Raw genomic sequence first — 12,018 nt, 5'->3', positions numbered from 1 at the left:
AGGAGCAAAATAGTAGCCTTACCTTCGACAGCATACTCTTCTGCTTCATAGAGGCCCAATGAGGACAGGAAGGAGAGGGAGAGAAAGAGAGCGAAAAAAAAGTAGATTAGATAAACAGCATCTGACATAATTCCAATGTACAGATTAATGACATATCCTGATGTTATCCACTGTCACAGAAGAGGTCATTTGCAAGAAGAGAAAACACAATTTGATTTATAATTATCTATCCAGGTCAAATTAAATCAAATTTATCCCCACGACTTGAGTTATATTGCTTGAAAAAACAACCAAAATGTGAGACTGGGAATCTGAGGCCCTCTTTCAGTGGGATACATCCATTGTAAGACAATCAATTGCAAATACATGTCAAATATTACAGTAGGCTTAGGTCTGGCGACAGAAAATTCGATGCAATATCTTAACCACTCTGTTACAAGAGCAGTGACCCCAGTTACAAGAACCTATCTACCGAACAAGGGCATCTCTCTCCAGTTTCATAATCTAGAGAGAGAGAGTCAAAGAAGCCAGTGCTAAAACAGTTCCCCCCAGGCAACCACAGACTAGCTCCTTTAATGTCAGAGTGGAAAAAAACACACTGCTTATCTAGGATCATCATCATGTATCCACTACAGATGCGTGCAAGGAGTCTCTAGCCTCCTACTGCATCAAAACCTATGGAGAGTTAAAAATGTTCATCCCTTACTTGAGACTGCTGGGCCCGGGCCTTAGCGATAGTTTATTATATCATAATCAACATAATTTTTTTCTGGTACATTGTGTGCTTGTGCTGTCATTTACTATTTATGGGAAACTGTCAAGGATTTTGATTGTGAATTTGCATTTGAGTCAGTGCTATAGCAGTTAGAACAGTTAGAACAGGATAAGAGGTCAAACTGGAACAAGGAGTTGGGGAAATATCAAAGAAAAGTATAATCCATGTATATTTCATGTATGTACTCCATGTATAGTGTATGGTGAGCCAACCAGAAAGTGCTGCTTACCGGCGCTTTTAGTATTCAGATTTCATGACAGCGGGCGCGGTGGCCATTTAAGAATCTGCAACGCGCCATTCAGGCCCCAGCGTGGTTGCTCAGTGAGCAGCCTTCTGAAAACGAGGTCACTCACTGCTTGTCTCATTCACAAAGTGCACGTTCCTCAAAAGGCTTTCTTCACAGTCTGCCTCCATCCAGTATAATAATTGTGACCTGACCCAAGCCAATGTTGTCAGTTAGTGGGCTTTCTTTGCTAGACACTAGCTGTCCGACACTGGCTTGATCTGTTCCACAATTATGATACTGTAATGTATGCAGTCTTCCTATCTACGCAGAGCTGCTTTTCTCAAATGCGTCCTTTGCTGGGTCATTCAATGATTGGCTGTACATGTATATGTCATTTTCCCAGACATATATCTACAAGTTCTTCTCATAGAATAATATTTCATATATATTGTGAACACAACAAAGAGCCTGGGTGGGTTATCTGGCAACTCCAGCTTAAAAAGGCAATCGATGCGCGCGTTTGACACCAGAGCAGCCCTTAGACCTCCATCGCCTCACCCTATTGATTCTTCAATTAGAACACCCACAATGCCACTGCAATAGGCTGTAAAGCAGGAAGTCAACAGAGCAAACAAACCCAGACACGGCTAGCAGATCGAGAGCGAGGCATGATTCTACATCAGAGATTAAGCCCGGGCCGTAAACTGTGAGGACCTTGTTTGTCAAATGTAATGATTGTTCTGATCTCCGGACGTGGGTTCTGTCCTTCCTTCTTCCTCCTCTTCCTGCTCCTCCCCTCACCCCCTCTTCTGCTCTCATCCCTCTGTTTTGGATGGTTCTCAGCCTTGACTAGACTATCTTTTAGAGACACACTCGGCGAAAGCCTCTGAATCTGTGTTCAAAGCAGGCAGAGCATGAAAGAGACGGCTCCCTTTTTTCCAAACCCATGATTCATTTCTCAAGTAATTATGGGGCCTGTCTAAAAATGTTCCTCAGAGATCGTTAATGTGGATTGTATCCCGTTGTCCAAAAGTGGATGGAGCAGCAAACCTCAGTAGGCTTTATTTTTCAAACGGCAGAGTTAACATTGCTTAGGGAATATCTGGGAATTTGATTTGGGAATGAAAGTGAGGGATCTGACAAAAGATGAAGATAGTCAAACAAAAGCTCTTACTTTAGGAAGCTGTGTTCCCCCATTGAGAATAGTAAGGGATAAATAAAAAGCCAAGCAGAACATCATTCCTAACACGTCTGCAACGAATACAAGTGCATTGTGAGTAGATAAGTCTATGCCCTTTAGGGATTGGACATTCCATTTGGTTTTGACTCTATATACAAACATTACATTACCATTTTCAGGTTAGAGACTTTGAGATAGTGTATGTTTTTATGATACCGTTCCCACAACACCAAAGCTAGACGTTCTCTCTCCCCAGAGAGGCGATAGCATGCTCCCTCGAGAGGCCGTCCTTCCACCAAACGATTAAGATCATTAATTGACAAAAAATGCTGTGTTTATGGTCTGTTTTATAGACTCAGGATGACTCAGTGACTCTCTTGGGCATTGGAACGAGACTCGAGAACACATTCTGTATTGAACAGGGAAGAAGGGAAACGCTAAGCTGTACAGTATTTATGAAGAATAGAGCAGAAAAACCAACATTTCTCTGCATTTATCCCTTTTATCCCATTGATATTTTCTGCTAGTCTTGACTTAACCAATGCTGCTGTGCCTATATTACCGTGTGTTCCATTAGGTAATGGATAAATACTAGCTCAGAGCATTCTGCTCCATTTGCTAATGCCTTGGAATGCTACTTCCTGATGTTGCGCATTCAATTTCAGCCAGGGGTAAACACCAGACTGCTGCAACCTGATTGGCTGAATGCGATATGGTGTTTCATAAGGAAAGTATTCATATTTTCCCTGTTTTTTTTCTGTCTTCTCGCCATTAAAGAAAGTGAAGGAAGAAATTTAAGCTTTTGCAGCATGAATAGAAACACTTTAGGGTAAGAACCGGTCGACAGGGGAAATGAGTGTATTACCAGCTGTATACAATGCGTTTGGACAGTAAGATGAAATGACTCAATACCGCCATCTACCAGCCTTTTTGATACTTAAATATCTAGTACTTTATTTCTCCTCCACACTAGCTAAATTTTTATCCGATTGGTGACAGATTTTCATGCGAATATTCTAAACATTCTATTCATAAAAACATATGCACATTTTCCCACCAGTGTTTCCATCAAATTGACTTGTTGCGGATAAAAGGCAGTGCATGATGATGTAGTGCACATACAAATTCCTTTTGTGGTTAAATTCCCATGTACCGAATAAAAAATGAAATGTGATTTGATTTGAAAAATACCAGTCAAATGGGTTTCCATCGCATTTTGACCTCTACTGATGGTTTTCTTACCGAAAAAATGTGTGTTATATAAGTTATATAGTGAGTGTGCCCCATCTGGTATTGGCAAGTGCGGTCTAGCCAACAGCTAGACATGAATGTTTCCATCAGGCAGTTCATAAAAATGTGTATCCGACATTTACTTTACTCAAATAAAGGTTGGATGAAAATCTGGTTACTAGCAGACATTTGAAATGGGGGAGTCAGAAGGGGACATGGCTAGAACAACAGAGCCCAGACTCAATTTGACAATATGACTCAATTGAGATGTTTCTTTCTTTTTTCACTCCCCAAGCCAAATTAGTGTGCACAACACCACAAACAAAACAAATGCGAAAGGCTAAATTAATCAGAAAGCCAGACATTGGGCACAAAGTGAACAGAATTCAGAAGCAGGCTGTTAAAAAAAATAAAAATAAATGTCAGCCAAAGAGGGGGAAGTTAGATTTTTTTTAACCTTTCACCAAGAAGCTTTAGAGGAAAAAGAGAGTTATGTCCTGTCTGGGGTAAATTTACTATGGAGAGTGGAATACGTCTGTAAGAAAATAGTTGACTCACTGTTCTTCTACTTTATACAGTATAGAAATCACACAATGAACAGGTGATGAAAGTCAAGAACCAAGTCATATAAGCATAGTTCTAGCTTACCAAAGTAATTGTTATCCAGGAGTACGTTTGGCATCACCAAGGCTGCATTTACACAGGCAACCAATTCTGATATATAATTAGTATTTTGCCAATCACATCAGATCTTTTCACGTCATATCTTTTTCTGAGCTGATCTGATTGGTCAAAAGACCAATTAGTGAAACAAATACAGTGGCCAGAAAAAGTATGTGAACCCTTTGGAAATACCTGGATTTCTACATAAATTCATCATAAAATTTGATCTGATCTGCATCTAGGTCACAACAATAGACAAACACAGTCTGCTTAAACTAATAACACAAAAACAATTATACCTTTTCATGTCTTTATTGAATACAACGTGTAAACATTCATAGTGCAGGGTGGGAAAAGTATGTGAACCCTTGGATTTAATAACTGGTTGACCCTCCTTTGGCAGCAATAACCTCAACCAAACATTTTCGGTGGTTGTGGATCAGACCTGCACAATGGTCAGGAGGAATTTTGGACCATTCCTCTTTACAAAATTGTTTCAGCTCAGCAATATTCTTGGGATGTCTAGTGTGAACTGCTCTATTGTGGTCATGCCACAGCATCTCAATTGGGTGAGGTCAGGACTCTGACTGGGCCACTCCAGAAGGCATATTTTCTTCTGTTGAAGCAATTCTGTTGATTTACTTCTGTGTTTTGGGTCGTTGTCCTGTTGCGTCACCCAACTCTGATGAGCTTCAATTGGCTGACAGCCTAACATTCTCCTGCAAAATGTCTTGATAAACTCATTTTTCTGTAGACAATAGCAAGCTGTCCAGGCCCTGAGGCAGCAAAGAAGCCCCAAACCATGATGCTTCCTCCACTATACTTTACAGTTGGGATGAGGTTTTGATGTTGGTGTGCCTTTTTTTCTCCTCATATAGTGTGTGTTCCTTCCAAACACCTCAACTGTAGTTTCATTTGTCCAAAGAATATTTTGCCGGTAGCGCTGTAGAACATCAAGGTGCTCTTTTGCGAACTTTTGGACAGCAGTGGCTTCTTCCGTGGTGTCCTCCAATGAACACCATTCTTGTTTAGTATTTTACGTATCGTAGACTCGTCAGAGACGTTAGCATGTTCCAGATGATTTCTGAAAGTCTTTAGCTGACACTCTAGGATTCTTCTTCACCTCATTGAGTATTCTGCACTGTGCTCTTGCAGTCATCTTTGCAGGACGGCTACTCCTAGGGAGAGTAGCAACAGTGCTGAACTTTCTCCATTTATAGACAATTTGTCTTACCGTGGACTGATGAACATCAAGTCTTTCAGAGATACTTTTGTAACCCTTTCCAGCTTTATGCAAGTCAACATTTGTAACGGTTGTCGTATGGAGTAGACCAAGGCACAGCGGGTTGAGTGCTCATATTTAACTTTATTTGAGACACGTTGCAAAACGAACAAACGACCAACAGTCTTGCAGGCTACACACAGCAATGCAAAAACAACTTCCCACAAAAGACAGGTGAAAAAAGGGCTACCTAAGTAGGACTCCCAATCAGCAACAACGATGTACAGCTGTTCCTGATTGAGAGCCATACCAGGCCAACAAAGAAATACACAACATAGAAAAACCATAGAAATACAAAACATAGAACAATACCCAAAAACCCAGGAACACATAAAACAAACACCCCTCTTACATAAATACATATCCAAACAAACCCCGAACCACATAAAACAAACACCCCCTGCCACGTCCTGACCAAACAACAATAACAAATAACCCCTTTACTGGTCAGGACATGACAACATTTCTTCATCTTAGGTCTTCTGAGATCTCTTTTATTCAAGGCATGGTTCACATCAGGCAATGCTTCTTGTGAATAGCAAACTCAAATTTTATGAGTGTTTTTTTATAGGGCAAGGCAGCTCTTACCAACATCTCCAATCTCGTCTCATTGATTGGACTCCAGGTTAGCTGACTCCTGACTCCAATTAGCTTTTGGAGAAGTCATTAGCCTAGGGGTTCACATACTTTTTCCAACCTACACTGTGAATGCTTAAATTATGTATTCAATATAGACAAGAACAATACAATAATGTGTGTGTTATTAGCTTAAGCACACTATGTTTGTCTATTGTTGTGACTTAGATGAAGATCAGATCAAATTTGATGACCAATTTATGCAGAAATCCAGGTAATTTCAAAGGGTTCACATACATTTTCTTGCCACTGAATATCAGAATTGGGCTGCCTGTGTAAAAATCCAAAGATGATATTTCCCCACAGCTCAAAAATGTTCCCAGATATACTGTATGTTTCATAGGTGGTGGCATCTTGAGGGGTTTGGAGTAGGTTAAGTGTCAATTTCACTGCCCTATTCATTATACTTAAGGCTACAGGGTGTTGCTGTGGCAATCCTGTTCCTTTACCCAGGCGTTGATGACGCATGCCAGATCTTATAGCACCTGGATATGTATTTTAAGTATCAGCTAACTAAATCATATGTTGTAGCAATCTGTCAGTCGATGACACAGCCAATGACGTGGCACGCAAACATAGGTTGATGCATGCAACATCTGAGCAGGGGAACGCGACCCACGTCATATGATGTGGTTAGCTGATGTTAAACACATATCCAGGCGATGTAAGATCTGGCATTTGCTGCAATTTAGTTGGACAGGAACTCGACCCATGACTGCTCACACTGGTGTAATGGCTGGTGGGGGCAGCAGGAGGTGGTATGTGTTAGAAGCTTTTGCCATCAAACCCCATGTCTTGTACTGAATTGCCGAAAATATACCACATCCAAAAATCCATGGTCTGTGATTGTTCAGCAGTACCTTGTAGTCTACGAATAACACACAATAGCACTAGAAGCTCTTAGTCATTGGTCAGCTGAGGAGCAGAAGCACTGAGGCCCACACTCACTGTGGGAGTTCAAACCCATGGCAGCCACACACCAACACTACATACCCTAACAGCACACATACAAATAGGGCACACACCAACACAGCACAGCCCCATGGTAGGTCACACACACAAAGCCCACCAGAGACCTGCAACAACAAAAGCCACTCAGAGGAAAGTGTTAGACTGAGGGTTGATCATTTCAAAATGGAGCTACCTGTACAAGATGTCGCATAGAGAAGCATAGAGTTAGCCATGAATGTTCTCCCTTTCTATTGGCAAAGGACACAGAGAAACACCAAGCCACAAGGCTATGAAAACCCACCCTTAAATGTTTTGAAATATAATACTAGCATAGTTGTACTTTAACAATCAACACAAGGCTAACAAGTTATCTTTAATTGAATACGTCTAAGGTCCTCTCTCCTGCCACGTTCTCCTTCTTATAATTCAACTTCAAATACTAAACCTTATTATTTTAGTGCTGCTGTGTGACTCATTCTTTCTCTCTTCTTTACTGGAGACAGTTTTCAAGGATTCTATTTTGGCCAGCTGTGTGTCAGACAGAGAATTGAGAATTCAAGAGGAGAGAAGCCTCTCCAAGGTTATTTGACTTTACTTTAGCTAGAGACACACTGCCAAGGTAGATGACAGCAGTGTTAGTCGCACTGAGACAAGCGCACGGACACACATGCTCACACATGTGAGCACATGGACCCATTGGTTGCTGTCAGACCTTGTCCATAGACTGCTTACACGGTAAGGAAACCAATATGTCATTTCGTAATTCAGTGGAACTATCTGTTTAAGTACACAATATGTGTCACATGGCACAAGAATTGATATATACTGTTTGATAAAATGTGTTTGAAATAATCTTGTGTTTGTCATTGGTGTTACATTGTGTCACTGGTGTTACATTGCGTCATTGGTATTGCTGTATGGCATATTGGTGTTCGGCATCAGAGTTGCCCAATTTAATTGAATATGGTTTTTGTATCTCCCTAACTGTTGCTACATTCATTAGTAAACATTTGAAGGATATGATCATTCAATTTTTAATGATTCAACCTCAATTATTTCTAATGTTACAACAACAACAAAAATTGTATAAATGGCAAAATGTCAGACAATAGAACTTTACACATGCATGTTTAAAGTAAATTATTACTAATCCAAACAATTTCTTAGTATTATCATGAACCTTTTCTGTCTTTGATTATATATGCAAATTAAAGACAAATTCTGTTCTAGAAAGCCTGAATTGTCATCTAAAATATAGGTAACACCAGTGACAAAAAGGCAGCACAAGCATTTTTTTATGTAATGTAGTATAAATATTAAAATATGTTAAGCTGTCATTTATGTTGATTTATAATGTTAACTATTATCTGGCTATAAGTTTTGATAAAAAGAAAAAAGAATTACAATTTGTAAAAGTTGGCTGTTCAAAAAGCCACCATTTTCATAGAATGACCCTTATAGTATATATAGTCTACACTTCCATTCAATTTTTAAAATGGTACCGTGCTACTTTCAGACAAGTCTTGTGAGGCTTATGGGCATTCTAGAGCAAAGCAAAACAACCGACATGTATATCATTTACATTTACATTTAAGTCATTTAGCAGACGCTCTTATCCAGAGCGACTTACAAAATGGTGCATTCACCTTATGATATCCAGTGGAACAACCACTTTACAATAGTGCATCTAAATATTTTAAGGGGGGGGGGGTTAGAAGGATTACTTTATCCTATCCTAGGTATTCCTTAAAGAGGTGGGGTTTCAGGTGTCTCCGGAAGGTGGTGATTGACTCCGCTGTCCTGGCGTCGTGAGGGAGCTTGTTCCACCATTGGGGTGCCAGAGCAGCGAACAGTTTTGACTGGGCTGAGCGGGAACTGTGCTTCCTCAGAGGTAGGGGGGCCAGCAGGCCAGTGGTGGATGAATGCAGTGCCCTTGTTTGGGTGTAGGGCCTGATCAGAGCCTGAAGGTATGGAGGTGCCGTTCCCTTCACAGCTCCGTAGGCAATCACCATGGTCTTGTAGCGGATGCGAGCTTCAACTGGAAGCCAGTGGAGAGAGCGGAGGAGCGGGGTGACGTGAGAGAACTTGGGAAGGTTGAACACCAGACGGGCTGCGGCGTTCTGGATGAGTTGTAGGGTTTTAATGGCACAGGCAGGGAGCCCAGCCAACAGCGAGTTGCAGTAATCCAGACGGGAGATGACAAGTGCCTGGATTAGGACCTGCACCGCTTCCTGTGTGAGGCAGGGTCATACTCTGCGAATGTTGTAGAGCATGAACCTACAGGATCGGGTCACCGCCTTGATGTTAGTGGAGAACGACAGGGTGTTGTCCAGGATCACGCCAAGGTTCTTAGCACTCTGGGAGGAGGACACAAGGGAGTTGTCAACCGTGATGGCGAGATCATGGAACGGGCAGTCCTTCCCCGGGAGGAAGAGCAGCTCCGTCTTGCCGAGGTTCAGCTTGAGCTGGTGATCCGTCATCCACACTGATATGTCTGACAGACATGCAGAGATGCGATTCGCCGCCTGGTTATCAGAAGGGGGAAAGGAGAAGATTAATTGTGTGTCGTCTGCATAGCAATGATAGGAGAGACCATGTGAGGATATGACAGAGCCAAGTGACTTGGTGTATAGCGAGAATAGGAGAGGGCCTAGAACAGAGCCCTGGGGGACAGCAGTGGTGAGAGCGCATGGTGCGGAGACAGATTCTCGCCACGCCACCTGGTAGGAGCGACCTGTCAGGTAGGACGCAATCCAAGCGTGGGCCGCGCCGGAGATACCCAACTCGGAGAGGGTGGAGAGGAGGATCTGATGGTTCACAGTATCAAAGGCAGCAGATAGGTCTAGAAGTATGAGAGCAGAGGAGAGAGAGTTAGCTTTAGCAGTGCGGAGAGCCTCCGTGACACAGAGAAGAGCAGTCTCAGTTGAATGCCCAGTCTTGAAACCTGACTGATTAGGATCAAGAAGGTCATTCTGAGAGAGATAGCAGGAGAGCTGGCCAAGGACGGCACGTTCAAGAGTTTTGGAGAGAAAAGAAAGAAGGGATACTGGTCTGTAGTTGTTGACATCGGAGGGATCGAGTGTAGGTTTTTTCAGAAGGGGTGCAACTCTCGCTCTCTTGAAGACGGAAGGGACGTAGCCAGCGGTCAAGGATGAGTTGATGAGCGACGTGAGGAAGGGGAGAAGGTCTCCGGAAATGGTCTGGAGAAGAGAGGAGGGGATAGGGTCAAGTGGGCAGGTTGTTGGGCGGCCGGCCGTCACAAGACGCGAGATTTCATCTGGAGAGAGAGGGGAGAAAGAAGTCAAAGCACAGGGTAGGGCAGTGTGAGCAGGACCAGCGGTGTCGTTTGACTTAGCAAACGAGGATCGGATATCGTCAACCTTCTTTTCAAAATGGTTGACGAAGTCATCCGCAGAGAGGGAGGAGGGGGGAGAGGGGGAGGAGGATTCAGGAGGGAGGAGAAGGTAGCAAAGAGCTTCCTAGGGTTAGAGGCAGATGCTTGGAATTTAGAGTGGTAGAAAGTGGCTTTAGCAGCAGAGACAGAAGAGGAGAATGTAGAGAGGAGGGAGTGAAAGGATGCCAGGTCCGCAGGGAGGCGAGTTTTCCTCCATTTCCGCTCGGCTGCCCGGAGCCCTGTTCTGTGAGCTCGTAGTGAGTCGTCGAGCCACGGAGCAGGAGGGGAGGACCGAGCCGGCCTGGAGGATAGGGGACAGAGAAAATCAAAGGATGCAGAAAGGGAGGAGAGGAGGGTTGAGGAGGCAGAATCAGGAGATAGGTTGGAGAAGGTTTGAGCAGAGGGAAGAGATGATAGGATGGAAGAGGAGAGAGTAGCGGGAGAGAGAGAGCGAAGGTTGGGACGGCGCAATACCATCCGAGTAGGGGCAGAGTGAGAAGTGTTGGATGAGAGCAAGAGGTTAAAGGATACAAGGTAGTGGTCGGAGATTTGGAGGGGAGTTGCAATGAGATTAGTGGAAGAACAGCATCTAGTAAAGATGAGGTCAAGCGTATTGCCTGCCTTGTGAGTAGGGGGGGAAGGTGAGAGGGTGAGGTCAAAAGAGGAGAGGAGTGGAAAGAAGGAGGCAGAGAGGAATGAGTCAAAGGTAGACGTGGGGAGGTTAAAGTCACCCAGAACTGTGAGAGGTGAGCCATCCTCAGGAAAGGAACTTATCAAGGCGTCAAGCTCATTGATGAACTCTCCAAGGGAACCTGGAGGGCGATAAATGATAAGGATGTTAAGCTTGAAAGGGCTGGTAACTGTGACAGCATGGAATTCAAATGAGGAGATAGACAGATGGGTCAGGGGAGAAAGAGAGAATGTCCACTTGGGAGAGATGAGGATTCCAGTGCCACCACCCCGCTGGCTCGATGCTCTAGGGGTATGCGAGAACACGTGGGCAGACGAAGAGAGAGCAGTAGGAGTAGCAGTGTTATCTGTGGTAATCCATGTTTCCGTCAGCGCCAGGAAGTCTAGGGACTGGAGGGTAGCATAGGCTGAGATGAACAATATATGTATATGTTCGTGATAGTCTCAACTTTCCATAGAGGGGTCATATTCTTTGTCATTTAGCAGACACTCTTATCCAGTGTGTAGTGTGTAGCCCAAACTGTTCGGACGCTACAGACAGAAGTTGGCAGATCGGCGGTACCGACTTCAGACAAGTCCCGTGAAGCAAAACGTAGAACACCACTGACGTTTTCGTGAGATGGACGATTTTCGGAAAGTCTCATTGTCCAACACACACCGCTGTAGCCGCGGCCACCTTCCGCCGCAGATGTGGAAGGCCGTCATTGGCGGATGCGGTGGATTGAGACCAGTGGAGGCCGGTGGGAGGAGCTATACGAGGACGTAATCATTGGAATGGTTGGAATGGAATCCATGGAATGATATGAAACACATCAAACATATGGAAACCACGTTTGACGCCGTTCCTTTTACTCCATTCCTGTCACATCCTGACCAGTAGAGGGAGTATTAGTTATTGTAGTTTGGTCAGGACGTGGCAGAGGGTATTTGTTTTATGTGGTTCGGGGGTTATGTGTATCGTAGAGGGGTGTTTTATTTATGTGTTCCGGGG

The 12,018-nt window shown here is 43.5% G+C and overlaps 1 protein-coding gene across 7 annotated transcripts in view; it reads right to left on the bottom strand.

Moving 5' to 3' along the window:
- Positions 1–12,018, bottom strand: part of nrxn2b (neurexin 2b) — a 937,590-nt gene that overhangs the window by 763,855 nt on the left and 161,717 nt on the right. For 4 of the 7 annotated variants that reach the window (XM_045701329.2, XM_082965087.1, XM_082965083.1 and 1 more), the window contains exon 3: positions 23–43. In XM_045701329.2, the coding sequence (XP_045557285.1) occupies positions 23–43 (21 nt within the window). The remainder of the gene's footprint in view (positions 1–22; positions 44–12,018) is intronic. The other 3 variants (XM_082965089.1, XM_082965084.1, XM_082965086.1) reach the window with 1 other exon arrangement.

The sequence above is a fragment of the Salmo salar genome, chromosome 18, assembly GCF_965601325.2.
Source record: "Salmo salar chromosome 18, fSalSal1, whole genome shotgun sequence".
Taxonomy (NCBI): Eukaryota; Metazoa; Chordata; class Actinopteri; order Salmoniformes; family Salmonidae; genus Salmo; species Salmo salar.
This window is presented reverse-complemented; position numbering and strand designations above follow the sequence as displayed.